General features: G+C 33.5%; 2 protein-coding genes across 3 annotated transcripts; both read right to left on the bottom strand.

Moving 5' to 3' along the window:
- Positions 1-4,243: 4,243 nt before the first annotated feature.
- LOC11421032 (protein trichome birefringence-like 33) lies at positions 4,244-9,785 on the bottom strand. The gene is made up of 5 exons (XM_003600931.4): positions 9,227-9,785; positions 6,490-6,661; positions 5,641-5,840; positions 5,381-5,539; positions 4,244-4,878 (listed from the first exon to the last, which is right to left on the bottom strand). The coding sequence occupies exons 1-5, from the start codon at positions 9,655-9,657 to the stop codon at positions 4,539-4,541; spliced, it is 1,302 nt and encodes a 433-aa protein (XP_003600979.1). The 5' UTR covers positions 9,658-9,785; the 3' UTR covers positions 4,244-4,538.
- A 1,935-nt stretch (positions 9,786-11,720) lies between these two features.
- Positions 11,721-18,986, bottom strand: LOC11411378 (uncharacterized). 2 transcript variants are annotated; one of them, XM_003600930.4, is made up of 11 exons: positions 18,589-18,985; positions 18,320-18,362; positions 17,254-17,307; positions 16,384-16,447; positions 15,452-15,508; positions 14,865-14,971; positions 14,738-14,776; positions 13,582-13,670; positions 13,404-13,482; positions 12,340-12,387; positions 11,721-12,215 (listed from the first exon to the last, which is right to left on the bottom strand). In XM_003600930.4, the coding sequence occupies exons 1-11, from the start codon at positions 18,780-18,782 to the stop codon at positions 12,135-12,137; spliced, it is 855 nt and encodes a 284-aa protein (XP_003600978.1). In that variant the 5' UTR covers positions 18,783-18,985; the 3' UTR covers positions 11,721-12,134. The 2 variants fall into 2 exon arrangements, with proteins under 2 accessions (XP_003600978.1, XP_039687371.1); XM_039831437.1 differs by lacking the exon at positions 14,738-14,776 and having other exon boundaries at positions 18,589-18,986.
- Between the last annotated feature and the right edge of the window lie 2,003 nt (positions 18,987-20,989).

The following is a 20,989-nucleotide window of genomic DNA, read 5'->3' as shown; positions in this document are numbered from 1 at the left end:
ATAAGTAACGTACTTGATTATGAAGTGAGTGCAATGAAGAAAAAACAACCTTAACTTTTGTGCAGATTCATATGTGAGAGAGAGGGAGGATGTTGAGAGTGCACGTGGATACATCGTATATGGTACAATCAAATACAGAACCTCAATCGACGCATATTAATAAATAAATAAAATAGAATGATTCTTTCCCCGAGATAGTTTTTTTTTTTTTTGACAAAACGAAATACTTATATTACTTATTGATGTATTTAAATTATTAAAAACATAAATTAAGGAACTTACTAACATTTTAGTGATGCTCAAAACATTAATTACATTATACAATTAAAGTAAAATTGGAAACTAAAAGTGACAATTTTTTTTGACGGATATTTTTGCAAATGTGATAATATTTATAGAAAAGAGGCATTAAAAAACTATGTAAAGTTTTCTACATCTTAAACTCAATCATTAAAAAAATAGTGTTTATGGTATAAAATATTTTTGGCATAAAAAAAGGTATAAAATAAATGTGGTCAAAAGTGGTAGAAAATATTTTTTATACTCATTTAAAACATTCAACATTTATTTATATTTATCATTATTATTTTTTATTTTTAGAAAATAATTATTATGTTGAGTTTTAATGAATAAAAATTGATGTTGAGTTTTAGTCATAAAAAAGTTAATGTTGACTTTTAGTCTAAAAAAATTATTAATGTTGTGATGATAACAAGAGAATATTATTGTAAAAATAAACATTAAATACATTTTGTAGGTTTTTGAAGCATGTATAAGGATTATTAATTGTCGTTCGTTAGAATTAATTAAAATCTTTTATAGGTGTGTTATTTGAACAACCATTTGTATATTAGAACTTATGAGACAATCATGGACTTGCAAATAAAAGTATGCATTGATGCGAAAATCAAAATAATAGAAAGATAAAGTTAAAACATAATGTGAATATGAGAGAGAAGGTTGTCATAAAAGTTGTCACAAAATGGTTGTACAAATATCATTTTCGGATCTCTTATCATTTGTTAGAAGAGATATTTTTTTGTCTTAAACCCTTGTTTCTTGGGGATTGAGTTTGTATGGGAGCGTGTGTGTGATAGTTCAGGCCGTTTCACATCACACATATTCTCTCTCGTCACTATTATAAGCAAAATTTTGATACATTGGATAATTAATGTATCTAGTTTATAATAAAGACTATATACATTAATTATTCCATGTATTTAAAAAGTGAAATTTTGTTTATAACAGTGACCGGAGAGAGTACTTTATTTGGGTTGAAGCGTGGGGGCTGTTGCAATCTCTCAAGTGGCTTATGTCAATGAATCTTGACTTTATTGAATTGGAGCATAAGCGTTGTGACAAATTGATCTTTGAAGCTATTTTGGTCACACATAAGTCCTTTAAGTTTGAGGTTTGTAACATATTGATGTTTTAAGTTATTTTGGTTACACATAAATTCTTTAAGTTTGTAAACGTTTTCAATTTAGTCTTTTTGTTAACCAAACGTAACAAAAATGATGATGTGGTAGAAGGACTAAATCGAAAACGTTTAAAAACTTAAAGGACTTATGTGTTACAAAAATAACTTAAATGATCGATCAGTTATAAACCTCAAACTTAAAAGACTTAGGTGTGACCAAAATAGCTTAAAGGACCAATATATTACAAACCTCAAACTTAAAGGACCCTGATGTTATTTAGCCAAATATAAATTAATGTTGAGTTTTAGTCATAAAAAAGTTAATGTTGACTTTTAGTCAAAATTATAAGTGTTGTTTTTTTTTTTTTTTTGAGGGATAAATGTTGTGTTGATAATAAGATAAAATTATTGTAAAATTATTTAATAAATAAATTTTGTAGGTTTTCAAGCATGTATAAGGATTATTAATTGCTCGTTTTTAGAATTAATTAAAATTGTTTAGAGTTATGTTATTTAAAAAGTCATTTGTATTTGTATGAGAATTTATGAGACAATCATGGATTTACAAATAAAAGTATGCATTGACACGAAAACCAAAACAATAGAGAAATAAAGTAAAAATATAATGAGAGTATGAGAGAAAAAATAGTCACAAAATGGTTATACAAATATCACGGGGGGTTTTTGTGTTAAACTCTTTGGTTTTTAAGGATTGAGTTTGTATGGGAGCATGTGTGTGTGATAGTTTACGACTTTAGGCCGCTTCACATCACACATAATTTATTTGTGCCTGAAGTATGGGGGCTGTTGCAATCTCTCAAGTGGCTTATGTCCATGAATCATGACTTTATTGAATTGGACAGTAAATGTGGTGACTAATACCTACAATTATTGCTAAAACTGATTTATCTGAGTATGGGTTATAGTTATGTGTGACAGTGCTCATGTTTTGGCATAAGTATCTACCAGCTATGCTACTCTTCAACATTTCTATTTCCGTTGTATTTGGACAATTTTATTAAATGAAATGCCTTGATTTTTAATTGCATAAAAAAAATAACATTTATCTTCATATTCACTTATTTCAGAATAACTTGTATCAATATCCTTGTCACAATTGTGAGCCATTGTAGTTTCTTCTGGGCTTATACTACCTAAAATGCAAATTAAGTGTTAGTGTACTTACCACTGACTATTGTTATGTTGCTTCAATGATTATTTCCTTTAACAATTTCTCCATTGATTTGAAAAATCAGAAATTAAAACATTGTGTTCAAGCCTTGAAACCTACAAGGAAGGTAAAAAATCGGCAGCCCGGTGCACTAAACCTATAAGGAAGGTACTCACAAAAAATGTATGACTTGGACTTACTAGAGATCAGACATATAAACCCAGCCTTGAAACAGTCTCAAGAACACAAACTGGTATTCATTTGCTTGTTTCAGTGTTTTTAGAAACATATCCAGGGAACCACACTGATTATTAATTAAAATCTATTTTAATACTAGAATATATGAAGTTGTATAAGACTAAATTTGCTACCTTAAGTATTATTCAATTCATTCCAATCCAATGTGTGAATTAGGAAAGCAAAATAACCAAGTGCAATATTGATTGATAGATGAATAAACATATAAGAGAGAACTCTCAATCCTCACTCTATTTATCCCTCTATGAATGAAAATCTTTCAGTTTTGTACTTGGAATCCAATGCCTCGTCCCCATTTTCTTCTGCAGTTTCTGAAAATCTTATGTTGTTCATCGGACACATTTATGAGCACTTTATAGATTTCTAATCCTAAAAGAGTATCAGAATAATTTCCATTTTCATAAACATCGATGAAACCACTCATGATTTTCACAGCACATATACACCCTGCATTTTTCCCTCATGATATTTGCGTTAATTTTCTTTGCAATGTTGTCCAAGAAGAATTTCCTCGCTGGTGCCTTGAGAAAATGTTGTGATTTATTCTCTATGTATCCTTTCCTTATGTATTTAGAATCTAACTCTTGTAGAACTTCATCAACATATTTCGGTCTACCTAAACAAAGTGTGTGGAAATATTCACAGAAATTGTTCTAAAACAATGTGCCAGAAAGTAATATTCTCAATTCTGTTGGAAGTTTCATTAAATATTTCCTCAACCTTGATTTAGTGCTTCGATGACTGTGGCCTTTATCAAGTATCAAGATTTCAGGGATTTCTCTTAACGTTTTAGCCATCTATTTTCTGTGTGCAAATTTTGTATTTTCTAGTCTCATCACAAGAACAGTAGAGTGTGAGTGCCACTTTTGGATCTTGCGAAGACAAATCGAAAACATGTTTCACATCACTTGAAGGTATTAAACTCCTAGAAGAACGACTGATTTTCGTGTCGTTGAACCTTTCATTGCATTTTTTATTCATTATAATACCGCTCTTCTAAAAATATTTAGAAACAGTGAAGTCAAGTAAAAATGCTTGTAAGAATCAGATCATACATAAATTTGGTAGACTTGGTGTCGATGGATAACATCAACTTCTATCAAACCAAACCTTTCATTTGTCCATTAAGCGAAAGGGTGTACAATTGAGTCTCTCACACTAAGCTTATCATCTCCTTTGAACAACAACAACTCTGATTCTTCCGCACCCTTCTTAACAAAGTAAAGAGAAAAAAGAAAATAGACTAACTTGTAGATACCGAGTTTAGGGTTTAAAAAATAGGGTGATGCAACCCAATAGTTAAGAGTGTGTTTAGACGAGCTTGCCCTTAGCATTCATCTAAATTTTAGTATACTTTTGCCGGCATGTTTCTTTTTTCCAGAGACTGCTTTAAGTTCTCAAGACATGTAAAATGTTATATCTATAATGAATTTTTCTCTGCCAAAAGCTAAAACAAAATGAAGAATAGCAATTCATTTCCCCGTACATATGTTAGCACCATTTGAATTTGGCATTGTTAAAGTGGAAGAAGAAAAAAAAAATCAATCCAATTTTCTCATGTAAAACCCCTATAGCTCATTTTCTAACCAAAAAAAATAAAAAATAATCATACCCACATGCTTTATCTTCCAATTTACAAATCTTCAAGCAACGTGTGAACCAAGAAATCTGTTCAATTTTGGTGTTGTTTCAAGGATAAAATAACTTGGCAAATAGAAGCTCGTTCCAAGTATCTTGAAGTCCAGGTAAACACCAGTGTATACAATCAGAGTAGCTAGCAGGGTTAGCTAGTTGTTCTGGAGTCAATGGATTCCATTGCTTTTTGTAGATTGATGTATGTGCGTCTTTACGGTAGTTGGAAAGTTGAGTGATATTGAGAAATGTTATGGGAAATTTTGATTTTCTGAACTCTTCTCCAATTACTTGCATTATGCTTTTCAATGAATCAGATCCCCAATATGAGGGTTCTTCAATTGGAGTTGTTTCATTGTAGCAGTTCCCTCCTGGTTCCCCTCCCCACTCTATGCTCCTGCCAAAATAATATAGTACTTTAATTAAATACAAGCATGATGCACGTTGGCTTGGAGGCAAGTAAAATATGGTAAAAAATTGTTCTAACCAAGATTCAGACCGTTTTCTCTAGAATAATTCGTTCTTAAAATGTTTTTATTGTTCTAGGGGAGGATTGTCTACTCGGGGAAAATTTTAGTGGCTTGAAGGGGTTTGATTTGTCAACCTTAGGGAAGTGAAAGTCTAAGTCCAAGTCTTTAACCACTTTTAGCGTAGAAAATTGTGATATTGTATGGTATATGTGTAATAATCAAGAATTATTCTTAAATATTGGTGTGGGTTCAATCAAATTCAAACAACCCAAAAAAGTGTAGATTTTAACTTGTTTTATAATTGAAAAATCTGGACTTGAATCTTGACCGTTTTATCTTTAATCAAACGGCTCCAGATATTTTCAATGTGTGAAAGTGGGGAATCCCCGACGGCAGGGAAACCGAGTTTGTGAATTATAGTATACTCACTTTCCATGAGAAGGCGACATGCTGGTGAAGAAGACTCTAGTCTTGTTGGGATCCATGTTCATTTTCACCCATCTAAGCATACTTTTCATAGCCATGCGATAGGCTTCCTCTGTTTGCATCTCAACAATCTCTTTTACTTCATCCTTAAAAGAACCAAGCCTGAAAATTTGAGTAGACATTAATTAGGGGCTAATTAATCAATGGCATTTGCATAAAAAACGAGTAAATAATTTATTGAATATAGTGGATTAGGAACATACAATATCTTCATGTTGGAGCCGGTTACCCACCAAAGATAGGTGTTGAATACCAAAATGTCTGCGCCTTTCCAATAACGACCGTGCTTATTGATTGAACCCTTTCTTACAATTCTATCAGTTACCCTATGGATGACAGCATTATCGGAGTTTGATTCAAGAAGAAAAGGTGCCCAATAGAACTCAATTGTAGCATTGTATTCCTAATTAAATACAACAGTATGAACATATAGAGAAAAACAAAGAAAGAAAAGGATGGACATAATAACAATGCTTAAATGCAGATTTGATCATCTAATATTTTGTTTCATTTGCCATTTTGGTCTCTCCATTTTTAAATCCGCAAATTTGGCCCCTTAGTTTTCAAAATATCTAGCATTTTCCCCCAGCTATGCATTTTGGGTTGATTTTTTGCATGATTTGGCAACTGAAATACTTATGTGACAACTAAGTTGGTGGCATGAAAATGAGTTCTAAGTTAGAATCCACGTAAATAATGTTCCACATCAAATTTACGTGTTTTTGCGATATAGACTATTGTATATTTTGATGAAATAAAAATTAGTTGTCAAATAGAATCCGTTTAGACAGTTTCACATCATCAACCAAGTTGTCACATAAGCATCTCACTTGTCACATCATCAAAATTCAACCTCAAAATGTATTAATGGGGAAGAGTCGGTCATTTTGAAAACCGAGGGACTATAATAGTGGAATTAGATATGGAGGGACCAAAAAATCATGAATAAGGCAAAATAAATTGACCAAAATTGATTTTAAGTCTAAAATAATGCATCTGAAACTATTGAGAATATATTGCACATAATCTAAGAGTAAGAGGTAGCTAGCTACCTTGGCTGTGAAGACAGTGAGAGAATCAAAGGTTTCCATCGATTTGGCATGTTGGGGAATGAGATGATGGAGAAGACATATCAAAGAGACATACTGACCCCGATTGAGAGAGTCCCCGACAAACATCATCCTCTTCCCACGAAGTGTTTCTAGCATTAAGCTGGCATTGAATCTGTAACATTGGTAAAGATGTATATATTAATTTACTTAATTTTCTAATCTGCAACATACACCTTTGAAAAAATTCAAAATCCTAATTTAGGTGTGTGCATTCAGGATCCAACACAAAGCTAGTTTACTAAACCAACAAAATTAACACTTTCTAGAAGTAGAACTTCAAGGAAAAGAAATAACTAATGTACATTTTTTTTGGTAGATAGAAGAAATATGTCCAACCTAACAATTTCGACATTTTTGTCTGTTGAGGTAGGAGTTATGGACAAAACTAATGTCCATTCTAGTAAAATGTTACTATTTCCATATGTAATCATCATATTATGTTTTTTTTTTACCAATTCTTCCTATTATTACGAGGATTGGCTAATTTCTTGCATCAAGAACCATAAAGAAAATTGATACTACAATCTATGTTAACTTGAAAATAAAATTTCTAGTGGTTTTTCATTGGATCTCTTTCACACTTTCTACTACTAGTTGATTGGCAATTAATTTTCTTGCTGTGTCTTTTTGTTCTCGCTGAAACAGGAAAAGGTAGGTCATGTCGTAGTACATTCTAACTTTATTGTCCAATTGGAGGACCCCATATGGTAAAAAGACAGTGCGTGTAGTTTAAATTCTTAAACATGCTCTTAGATTCAATCATGCCCATAGAAACACTAGAAGTGTCAACCATCAAGGAAAATGAAAATTGTACGGTGAAGTTATGAGAATGACTTTTCTAGTGAAGTTAAATGGTTAATCATTGAGCATTTGTGTATTTAATTTATGTCACGTCAGATTATACGGTATTGCACATTTGTCTAAGGTGTGTCATTATATCTTTACTTATTGCAATTGTGTCCCTGATTAAATCAAAATTAAACATAGATTTCCATTTGTGCACTAAGATTGAAATTCCCCTTAATATTTTGTATGAGGACTGATTTGTAATAAGGTAAAGTTTAGTTTTAGAGTGGTCCACCAGCAGGACACTAGCCGACATGACATCAGCAGTTATACTATTGGCTAAACAAAATAACTTTTCCAAAGAAGTCAATTTTCTGACTACATCGTAGAAGCCCCAAAAAGGAAAATAGTGGTCATTGCAGCAACAAATGTTAATCCTCAGACCAATGTTAATCCTCAAACCAATGACGTAGTTGGAAGGGGGATCAGCAGTGGTCACGGTCCCCTAGAATTTATGAAAAGAAAAAAAAGTATACTATTATGCTATTATATTTTTCGGCCTCGATTTTTTTTGTGTGGAATTTATACGATGTATATAATGATCTTAATCCTTAACTAGAATTTCAATGTATGATTATTCGTTGCAATTTGTCATAGACATATCGAATAATTGTCTGCGACTTTGTTTTCACACTCTCAACCACTACCAATAATTCACTGATTGCGATTGCAACCTCCTACGTTTACGAATTGTGTCACAGTCAAATTATGAGAGACCAATTAGTCGCATTATTAATATGATGTCATTATTAATTCATTGTAAGGTCCCATTCTAGAAGAAACAGATAAAATGTCCTACAGAAAACAAAGTTGCTTATAGTGTCCGATTCTACAGCCTTGTTTGCCAAAACTTGTAAACATGTCTATAATTTGTAATTATTTATTATTTTGACAAATCTTGTTTTGTTTGGTTGAACCTTACTGGAACTGTGAGATCGAACCTACGTCCAACACATATCAAATGTCATTCACACATTGCAAGTACGAACCCGCGTTCTAACATAACTACAATATCAACCTTTTGCACAAAGATATCAAAATGTTTACCTCATTGATTTTGCTCAATTATTTATAACAAACTATTGATGTTTTTTCATTATTATAAATGCATAATAGAAAATAATAACATTAGAGAGGTGCAAATGACATTAGGTAGAGTTTAAAGTAATTGAATTACCTTGAAAGTTTAAAGTAATAATATTTTTTAGATAATTTTTTATCTTTTACAAATATAACGATAATTATGGAACTCTTTAAAAAACGATCATTATGAAACAAATAGATACTAAATAATTAACCGATATGTAATTTTTTTTGTGCTAACACTCTAATTCATTGAGAAGATAGTTCTAGTAATCCGGAGGTCAGAGGTAAGTAAATCTGATCAAGAATTCTTTCACACATAATCGAATTAAATTCCCTCAGACAATTTATTTTTTTATGAAGCTCGTTAATCACTTAACTGTAATCATGTTAAAGATATTTAATGGACCCTTCTTACATCAAGAATCCAATACCTTGCTACAACTTTTTTTTGGGCGGAGATAACTATACTATTTTACACCGACAATATTGTACAGCCATTAAACTATTATTACATGAATAAAGAATAAGTAAAAAGTTTACTTTTGAAATTGAAAAGCTACTGAATGTTTTTTATTTATTTATTTCTCACTCAATGTATTGAATGTTTTTTTACTTCTCCAATGTTTTTTGAATGTCGGTAACGCTTCCAACAATTACACTCTCTCTGACCCACCACCGTTAACTTAACCCATAAAAAACCAGCACGTATACAAAACAAAGAAGAAATAAACATAAGCACGCTTACTTGGGAAGATCGCAACCGTGAGGCTGCCACCGCAACCGGCGGTACTCTTTATCCGGCCGGCCATGTTCTTGACAAGTCAACTGTGGTTGTATATACGGACACTCAGATTCTTCATATAATGGCCGTGTCAACTCATCTTTCACCCACGTTCCACTAAACAAATCACACTCTTTTTCTTCTTCTTCTTCTTCTTCCTTTTTCTCCACCTCTTGAACGGTGTTGTTGGACTGAGTCACCGTTGAAAAGAGTACAGTGTTGGTTTCAGTTTTGGGGTGGAGCTGTTGGAGATGTGGACGGAAGATGAAGAGGAAGTCATGGGTGTTGAGGATGATGGCGGTGAAGAGGATGATGGATAAGAGGGTGAAGAGATAAGAAGAGAGACGAGGCTTTGTTTTGAGAAGAAGAGAAGAAGGGTTGAATGAGTTTGCCATGCATGGACCCCAAAACACTAATTATTATTATTACTATTTCTTTCTTTTTTTATCTTCTCACAAAATGAACTAGTAGATGTGTAGTAGCTATAGTATTCATTTCATTTCATTCCATTCATTCATTCACATGCCAAACTTTATAAAATTATTTAAAGGTGAAACCTAATTAAGGTGAGTGGGAGCCATCGTGGGGACCTATTTAATTTCTACTATCAATTATTAATAATTAATTGCTACTCTATCATGAATTTTAGATTGTTTAGCTCGTAAGATCTGACTTTATAGCTTGTTGAAATTTCAACTGATACATTTCTAAGATTGACATTAGTGTCATAGTAATAATAATTTCTCCATTCTCAATTTGTTTTAATAAAAAAAATAGTTGAATAATATTTTCAAATAAAAAAAGTTGTTGTGTTTAGCAAGGGAGGGTAAGGAGTTGCTTGGCTTCAATGCCAAAGGTGTGAGGAATGTTGGGAAGATATGCAGTAGTTTCGAAGAAACAAAAATACCTATCAGGCATCAGCAACTAGATCAGGTCTTTTTTATTTTTGCAAGTCACGTTTCATTCATGAATAAGGCGTTGGAAGTTAGGTGTACGGTGATTAAGTGTTAGGTCACGCTACAATTTGATTTGACTTGCTTTCTTGATCTCAATTGGCACATTAACGAAGATTGTTGTTCCCACATTAAAGAGGTGCCAGAAAACACCAGGAAAATACCAATATAATCTTTTTGGCAGTTAACCGCCGATGAAATTCAAGGTTAAAACTATTATTTAGTGTTTCTCAACATTGTTTGGAGTGTAGACAGCAATCTTCCACATTAACACGGGTACTATTGTTTGTATCTATTAGTTTATTCTTTAAACATTTACTAGCGTTGTCCATTTATTATATACAGCTGCAGCTGTGCTGGACTTCAGAAATGTTTGAGATGAAACATGACAAATGAATAAACTATCTAGGTATCTCCAACGAACGAATAATCCATTATTATGTTCCAAACTATATCAACATTGGATGAGTGACTCCATGTGCCATACATTAGTTTATTACTATACCACGCTAGAGTTGATGAAACGACCTTTTTAAAAGTGAACTTCGTGTTAGTATATACTTCTTGATCAAAGAAGCGTGAATTGGAAATCAAAATTAAATATGGTTACTAATAGTTACATATAAATGTATTTTCTCTTTAAGTATACCTATAAACATTTTTGTTCAACTTTAGGACAAACTCATTTTATATTAACCTTTTCTTATTCTTGCTCGTATTATTTTCCCGTTGCAGCTGGATGAGAATCAGGCTTACTTCTCATACCAAAATCACAGATTTTCATGACACAAGATGTAGAGAGAAACATTATCCGCCATCTAACAAGACTTCAGATTTACATATGTATAACCTAATTTGAAAGAAAAATATCGTTTGTAGGATATGATTCGGCCTATGTCTTGGTGGAGCGGCCAGACAAAAACGACTAGTAAATCCATCAACTCAGATGGTCATGTTTTCTTAAAGGCAAAGGTGCATCCCCTCTTCGCCAGAAATATACCTTTTGCTGCCACAATATAGTGTCATGAATTATACATGCTTGTTTCTGTTTACTGTAAAATATCAACCCCAGCTCATAGACAAGAATTCAGCCGGTAAACCGGCAAATTTGCTTTCAAAGTGGGTTATGTATCGCATAGCCTAAATAACTTCTAGTTCATGATGTACCAACTATTCAGCACCATCATATACGAAAATTGGAATATTGTGGTACACTATACTATACTCATTCTTAATTGTTCAAAGTGTCCTGATCTCAAAGAATAAACATGAAATATGGCCACGGCGGCTCCATACTAGCTCACAAACATAAATCAGTGTAATAATGTTTACCAGCAAGATTGAAGCTGGCCACTGAAGTTGACATTTAGTCATTTACTTCATGCACACGACGACTTTGTTTGTAGAAAATTAACAGCACAAAGACACACCCAGTCAATCCATATATGTAATTTAACTTGAAATGGAAATATGATTTAGCTGGGGGAGAAAAAGTGAATCAAATCTTGAAAGTGGAGAAAATGGAAAACAATAATGAATTAATGGTCAAGGTAACAAACAAGAAAATAAATTTACTCAACTACCTATTATCAACTAACAAATGTCAACCAAAATTATTGGATTAGCTCCAGTCAAATGCATTTTTTTCCCTATCACACTAGACTTGTTTTATATTTTTCTTTCTCTTCCTCATCCTCCTTGTTTTCTTTCAGAGAGATAGATAAAAGAATGTGAAATGCTAAATTCATGGAAGGAGAATCAACAAGAGTTACAAATTTCTGCAGAATGTTCCATATCAAGGAAGCATCAGAGCTGACCAGTAGGGCATCTGAAATGCAGTTTTCTGCAACATGCTCATCTCTTGTCTGAGATAATCCGTAATGAACTCACCACATACAGCCAGAATCAAAAATGAAATCTCAGAAGTTCACAGGAGAATAGGTGCTCCGGTGTCCTTCAGATGGCCCCTTAAACTTTCTAACCACAGATGAGCACAGGCTCTGCAAAGACACAGCATAGTACAAAGGTTACACGAAGAATTCAACTCCCATCCTTCTTAAAAATGCATTGCCTCTGTTTCCAGATTAGAAATACCAAAATTGAAGCATTTGTGGGGAAGAATACCTGTGTTCTCCTAGGCAAGCTGGTCCACAAGTCCAAGTTAGGGATGACCTGAAAAATAGGGTTAATCAAGAAATCTCAGTCCTACTTGCCAAAAAAATCCCACAAAAGATTGCTTTAGCACACTCAAAAAGCGATTGTGAAGGATTGGGAATGGGATAACATTATTAACAGATAAACAAGATTACTAACAGAATAACCGAGTGTAATCAAGAATCAATTTCTCATCCAAAATTGCAAAAGTATTGATTATCCGATACCAATACATGTATGATACTCCTAGATACATATCCAAAAAGTGTCCTCCAAAACTTTAAGAAAATATCGACCAATACATTTTGAATACCTTATTGATACTTTGAATATAGCTCCAAAAACATGAGCCTTGTTCTGCCTCATGTTGTGAGAAGAATTGGGCTACATGTTCCGTTATTCATTCTTTGAGGATTAATGGTGTTACAATATATTTTGACATTGGTTAGAGAAAAAATACATTTGCGATCAGTTTATAAGGAAAGGAATATTTTTGATATGGGAAAGAGAAAGATATGTCTCCACACTTTTTGTTATGATCACAAGTATCTTTTTTGTAATTTTTTATCATCTTTTATAAATTTTGCGTTAACATATCTAGGTCGTATCAGCATCTTAAGTTTTAACAAATTTTCTATTATCTCCGTGTTTGTGTTGTATAGTACCCATTTTGCATAAAGCATCTGCTCTTCAAAGGAAGAGACAGTAATAAGGGTTTCAGCATGAAATGCAGAAATGTTTAGAAGTGACAGTTATGTTATCGTCTATGACAGACAAATGAATCCTCTATGTACTATGGAAAGAATATTTACAGCATACAAAGTTGGTTCAAACTATCTTCAGGAGAGTGGAAAAGGACCACAAATGACTAAATGAAAAGGGATCCTTCTTTCTTTTTTCACTTCCAAAACAGAGCAAGTATAAGAAAAAATTATGAAGTAGACGATTCAATTCACACAACCTAAATGACACAAATGAAAATGGGCATATATACCCCTACAAGAAAAAGACATGAAGGAAAGGTGAAAACATACTTCTGTACCGCGAATCTTGAGGAAGAAATATCGATAAACTATGCCAGCCAGTAGATAAGCAGCAAAAAGGCACAGAACACTGGAGTGAGATAAGATGAAACAGATATTAGTAATTTAGCCAAATTAGGAACCCTTTACAAAATTCAAAGTGCCAGGCAAGACGGTGAAAAATGCTTACATAACAAGTAAAGTGCCAAACCACCCCCATCCACTCCCGTGGACATGTACAATCATAGCACAACCAGATGGATGCTTTAGCTCTGTAGCCTGCTCAAGAAACAGTGTTACAACAAAAGTTAACAATTTTTCTCATATCAAATCAACTTCAGATGGATGCTTTAGCTCCATGTTTGGTTTTAAATTCATATCAACTTCATATTTCCCTTATGTTTTCAATTTTTTCCTAGCCGACATTTTTATTATCATTTTACATAAGATGTATAATGATGCAAGGGAACAAATGATATAACTTCTGTCTAGTTTTTTTCATTTTAAACAAACGTGGAATGTACATTGATGCAATGGAATAAATGATATAACTTGTGTCTAGTTTTCCTCATTTTGAGCAAAAATGGTTTGAAGACACAAAAGACTCGTTGTGTTGTGTATTAGAGCTGAAAGCTTGCTAGCTATTAGCATACTCTTCACAGAACTACTGTAAAAATAAATAATTTTCTTGCCATCCATATGCAACATCTAAAGCTTCAAAAGTGCACTTTTGACTATTAATTAATGACTCGGATTTTTAATTTCACAATGAAAACTTCAATCAACATGAATAGTTGAATAGGGAGATTGATCGATGTGAATACTGAATACAGACAAAAATGTCTTAGCATCATTGAGAATTTGAGACACGTGGTAGTTGGTGAAGAAAATAGCTGGAAAAAAAGGCGAGAAGATCTTTCTTCACTATTCTTTAAGTTCAAAATGCCTAAATTATTTTGCAGAAAAGAGAAGGTATTATAGGATGCTTATATGATACTAAACTGACAATAGTAAATAAAAGGAAGCCAAGCCAAGCGCATATACCACACTAACTAATGGAATATGGACATCAATGTCATGTTGATAATACAACAAAGCTTCCAAAAGTAATCTAAAGGAGTAGAAATAGCTGATAAATTCAATTATGTACTTTGTCAATTCAATAATCCAAGTTCAACATTTCCTATATTTTCAACAAATGTAACTGATTTTCAATTTTTATGTTCACAAATTAAGAAACATATACAAGTGGATAAAATAACTAAAGCAGGACATCATGAATCCACATCGTAAAATAACAAACAACGTAAAAGGAAATGAAAAAAATCCCGATAACAGGTACTCACATAATTACAATCCCCCGATCTCTCCAGGGTTTGTGGTCCCTGTAAGCAGAAGAGTGATAATGAAAATATGAATCAATTCAACCAACATTAGCTCTGTAATGTTCACTTTAATCAATTAAAGCCTTACCTGTACACCATTTACATTGCAAAGCACAGACACGGCCAGAGAACAGTTGTACTTAAGGCTGCTGCTTGACATTTTAACAGTGACACCAACGTGTGGATTTTTCTTATCTGCCATCAGGATAAAATTGAAACCATACATTTACTCTAGTTCATATTAGAAGCATTATCCAAAATCAGTTGAATCAAATAATGCATAACGACATACAAAGAGCACAAATTTGAGTCAAAATGGTGCGCTGAAAATTAATACAACGGATCTATTTTAAAAAAAAATTAAAAAATAACCCAAAATAACTGACAAATTCAATTTTCAATACAAAATGACTTATTTTTTCCAATTATATCCTCTATTCAATACTACTTGCATCACTCCCAATTCAACATCTTCTACTTTGCATTTATGTAATGATAAATACATTAATACATGATAAGGGTACTTTAATACAAATGTTATTCTCTCTTTCATTTATTCACTTTTCTTAATATGTGTGAAATGACTAGGCCAGTTAAATTGGGACGGAGGGAGTAAAAGAAAACAATGATTGAAACGACCCAAACATCATAAACAGATAATTGAATTCATCTTACCAATAACATCAATGTCAATTTTCGGGCCACGTCCTATGGCTGCACACACATGATAACCTGCATTTATCACTCTGTTAGATGACCATTTCCTCCTATTCTTCACATGAAGAAATAAACAAAATTTGACTTCAGTTGGGTATTGTTTATTTATTAGAAAATTAAAATGGTTTTTCCAAGTTCATATTTCTTTGAACTCCAGCTCTGCGCAATTGATGATGAACAAGACTCGGTATTTAGAACTTACAACAAACTCTTTTAGAGAACATAGTTTTTCATATGTAATGCTCCTCTAATAAGTCCATTGTGCACGAGTTGAAACAGTGTTAATAATGAAAAGACATCTATATAGTAATATGCTAGACTACAGGTATTTCATATGACAAGATCAGTGCAGAAAAAGGAAACACAAATGGACAAGGCAAAATGAATAAAATAGTAAAATGAATAAAACTTGCAGAAAGGAGGTTTGATCATTGTTTTCTAAAAGAGTAGAGAGCTACAAAAATCAGTTAAGCTGTTCTGCCGCATAAATAAAACGCCTTTTACGTATTTAACAGTACTTCAGGCAACCTAATTTGATTGATACAGCAGTAGAATTTATTTTTTACTGTGAAAGAGAATCAGTCACTTCGAGGTTCTGCCAGAAAAAGAAACTAAAAGCAAAAATGATCTGAATTGCATTTTTCTTTGACAGTGATCCAAAAAGAATGCTTCTGGATGAAGCAATTTTTACAACATCATGACAATTTTTGCAACATCTTATTCCACTGATAAAGTGTAACTAGGTGCAATCGTAAGTTACAACAATTAAACTAAGCAGAGAAGAACTGTTCGCATCTGTCATAGCTATCACAAGCAAAACGCAGTATACACTAGACACAATTTTGCAGAAGCAAGTAAATGGGAGAAAACAGAAGTGTCGGGAAGTATACCTCCAATGTTGTTTGACACGAGTGCACCACACTCCATCCCACAACGTGTTGGCCCTCCACAGTCCTATTGCATACATACAATGATAAGATAAGTGCAAAGTTTTGTAAAATTATTGGATAAAAATATTGCAGCAAACCTTTGAACAGCCTTAAAATCCTATCCAATATTACCCCCTCTGTTATTTATCACTGTGTGTACTAGTAGCATTACTTATATAAACAGGAACCACCAGTCTAGACCAATTAACTGTCAATTTAAAAGTAAACTAAATTAAATAGACATTCCAATCCACTTCATTTTTGGATCATCTACAATGCATTTTTACAGTATGTTGTCATGATGACATATCATGCTTTATTCATAGTTAATCTATTAATTGTTTTTCCATATATATTAAAATTTACACCTTGACAGTTATTTAATGGGTTTCTGGTCTAAGTGTATATCTGTGTGAAAAGAAGTGTGGATCTGTTATGCTTCGTATATACAATTGGATTTATCAACTATAAGCTTGGATCTCTGAAATGATTTTAGCTCTACAATTATTCAGGAAGCTCAAAAACGATGGATAAAATACAAAAGAAAATGACTCATCATGAAGAAACTTGTATTGAAAAGAAAGAAGGGAACATTATATCGGAGATAAGTTACATGTAGCAAATATCTATCTAAAGTTCCTGTAATTTCATCAATTATTCCTTTTATAACATCATGAATTTCATCTAAAGTTGAATTAGTTGTAAAGACTAAATTATCATTATATTTCATATTTATCAAATACAGGTTTGATAGCATAACGAATTCTTGACGATTATAGGCCACTTGATCAATAGAAAGAAAATAGCTTTTCAGATAAGAGACTAATTTACCCAGCAGTCGGCACATGTTGGAGGGTCGTGATTGAAGATCATTCCATCGCAAAGCTGCTCAAACAACAAATACACAAAATTCAATTATAGATCAATTTGGCATAAAGCTACGTTAACGCTATAATTCCTTACAAAACCAAATTTTGTGCTTTGAGTTTGAAAGTTCGTCTATTTATTGCTAGTCACGCCAAAGAGCATGAACTTACACGACAACAACCAAGCTTTATCTCACTAAGTGGGGTCGGCTACATGGATCAAATTATGTCATAATGTTATATCATAGACCATATTTCTATCCAACTTATTAATCTCTAGAATATAATAAGAAAGGGTGTTGGAAGAATCAAACTTGCGACCTCTCGCACCCCAAGCTAGAATCATACCACTAGACTTACAAATTTTAAAAAAACCTAATATAGAACCAATTTGAATCAACTTTTCTATAAAGACTTGCGGAAAAAGAAAGACGAAAAGAATCTCACAATAACTACAAGTCTTTTCAACAATAGCTTCTCATATGAGTTAAAATTAGCTTCTGCATCTCAATTTTCTAAAAGCTCTCCTGTCTAACTTCTCTAATCTCCACACACACGTACAGGTTTATAACACACATGTACAGGTTTATAAGGAGTTTTTTGTATGTGAATAACTAGAAAGTTATTTTTTAACTTAGCAGCCCTCATAGGCTATAAGCAAATCCAAACTGGACCTTAATTATCAACGCAAAAAATATAAAACAAGTTTCGTGGAGAGCCCAAACGCGAAAAAAAAACAAGATTCGTATCATTTATGTTTATCAATGATGACAATCAACACAGGCCGGCTCTATAGCACAGACACTTATGATTGAAGGTGTGTCTGGAGTACAACAGGTGTCCGTGTCTGAAGAGTCCGACGAGCCCAACACATATGGTTACATTGAATTATGTTGCTTTCTTAAATTATTATTGGTGTCGACGTGACGTGTCTGTGTGAGTTCGGTGTCCGTATATGTGCTTCATAGTTGGAAGCTAAAAAAATACTACATCAGAAATAAAAGAAATAAGCGTGACCTGATGGAGCCAACCTGAAACCAAAGGGTGGTCTGGTTCACTGACACTTTGTAAAACCTACAAACACACACACAAAAATGAAACTTTATATGAGAACCACATAATTAGCACAGTATCTACAAACTAATCACATTTAAATGGAGAATAAATCCTTTCCTTAATTCTTGATTAAGAACCAATTGATTCTAGTCCTTAAATAATCCTACATAAATGTTTCTATACTTGAATCGATGAATAATAACGATATCATATCAGATCAGAAAGTGAGGGAGAGAGAGAGGACCCGTCTTCGCTGAGAATGCCATGAGGGAAGTTACGAATTGGAGAAGAGAGGGTATAATTGTAAAGCTTGTTTCCGTCGCGAAAACTGAATTTGCAAGCTGTGGTGGGTGTTGCTGAGCTTAAAGAAGATGAAAGTAAGAAAACGGTGAAGAGAGTGAAGATGAGGCACGTGCGTTGTGGAGCTAGCAATGCCATTGTTGAAGGGTGAAAACACCAAACACAGAACACCTATTTGAATCTCATAATCATTTGAGTTGGAGAAGCGTGAGATTGAGGCTATCTGTGGCGGAAGAAGGAACACGAATCGTACTCGCTGTGTCTGTGTGTGCGCGTTCAGGAGGACAATGTGTTCTTTTCTACTTTGGCTTATTTTCTCAATCCAACTCAACTACTTATTGTACAGATACAAATACAAATGATTTAAGATTAGATTAGATTAGATTAGATTAGGTCCTCTAAGCTAATTTCTTTTCCTTCATAAATCACCCTCCAATGAAATTAGTTTACATCATGAATTTCACTAATTTAATATTTTTTATTCTATTGTATCTGAGATCTTTGGTTGATGGCGTTGAATGATTTTTGAGTGTGGTACTTCCGTCAGCAACAACCTTCTTCTTTGGGCGAATGGAAATGGTGTATATGCACACACTTTGATGGTCATGTTAGTAAATTTTGTGGGTGATGAGGTATTTAGGATAAGAGTATGTGTACTTGAGCCAAAACCCTTGAGTTTGAGTTTTGGTATTAGAATATTTACCTAAACACTTTTTTCTCAAAAGACAATTGTGATTGGATTATGATGATATGACATTGGATTCGGACTGAATAGTTCGTATTGCCTTCGAGAATCGTTATTATGCGTGCAGTTCTAAGTGAGGTCCATGTCATGGTCCTTTTGAGCCCAGTGGAAAGGACATATTAAACCTATCAAAGGTTGGGCTTTGCCTAGAACATAATAGTTGCCCCTCAAGCTATTAGTTGATGGACTCAAGTGATAGCTTATTTCCCAAGTCGAATATGAGGTTCGTATGAGTCGGTTCAGACGTCGTTGCGGTTTTAAAGCCTCTTGGTCTAGTACTGCAAGCTAGGAGTCGTCGACATATGAGTTATGCGTTCGTGACGTTCGATTTAGCTCTTTAGGGGATTTTCCATTTAATTACCCATTGGTACCTTGTGAAGGTAAATAAAAGGATATGGGATTGAGACTTACGTGTGGTCGTTGGGCGTCTACCCCAAGACGTGTGGATTCCACATGCATATGATGTTGTTGCATTATTAGTGAAATCTAGTTTGATGTGACGAGCCATAATGAACAACTGTGTGTGCCCGTGAACCGACATAGTTCGTCGATGATAGTTGGTCGGCCTCAATGTGACGTTCCATTGATCAGTTGCACATGTGTCACAAATTATGTATTTTCCGTAACGATGACGATTGGATTTTGAATTCTTCGAGGTGTCAGTTCGGGGGGGAAACCAACCCTAGCTCCGCTTTCTCTCTCTTTTCCTTTTCTATTTATAGGGGGTTTTCCATTCAATTTTCCTTTGCACGCATCAAGTCATTCGATTTCCAAAGCCATTTAGTCTAGGATTATCTTTGCTCTACTGCAATTTTCGTCGCAAAGCCCTTTGTTCTTCGAATTTTTCCTTTCAACCATCTAAACAGTAAGTTATTCCCCTCTCGCGTTTATTTCATTTTGTGCTTGATTGTTTATGCTTGTTGTAGAGTGGGTATTTCATATGATTTTGTCTATGTTCCTTGGGGAGTTATTTATAGATTTTATGAAGATTCATCAATGTTCATAATTTTTGGGTAGATGTGAGGATTGGAGGTTTCATAGGGTGTTGGGAGTAAAATATGGGTTTCTTTAATGATTTATGATGACGATAAATGTTTGTTATCATAAACGGTGATTGGAGATGTCCTAAGTGGGTCATGTTTGTTACTTTCTTTTGAATATGGGTGCATGTCCAACTTGTTCTCTCATCCCTATGTAGGTTAGGTTCCAATGGTTAGCAAGTTTGTCTACCTGGAAGGAGGCCCCTTGGTGTTAAAGAGTGCCATGTAGAAACATCCTTTTGTGAGTGAGAAGTATCTTGACATGCCTTCCATATACTCGAATCCAAGGGGATACCTTCGCTACCTCCTAGATGTCATACATAAAAAGTGAACATCTAAATGATTATTATTAGCGGATTCATATTAGTCATATCTACTATGAGACCAGTTCTTTGTGACGATGGTCTTACTTGCCTAGGTCAATCCGACGACTTCTTTTTTTCTTATTCACTCCTTATTGTATATTGGTTTGTGTATCTTTTAAACTAATTTAAATTTATGACTTGTTTAGGGAGAATATCATACTTCTTTGTTTGTTGGTAAAAAAAAATTATATATTT

The sequence above is a fragment of the Medicago truncatula genome, chromosome 3, assembly GCF_003473485.1.
Source record: "Medicago truncatula cultivar Jemalong A17 chromosome 3, MtrunA17r5.0-ANR, whole genome shotgun sequence".
Lineage (NCBI taxonomy): Eukaryota > Viridiplantae > Streptophyta > Magnoliopsida > Fabales > Fabaceae > Medicago > Medicago truncatula.
The sequence above is the reverse complement of the archived record's forward strand: the minus strand, read 5'-3'. Positions and strand labels throughout refer to the sequence as shown.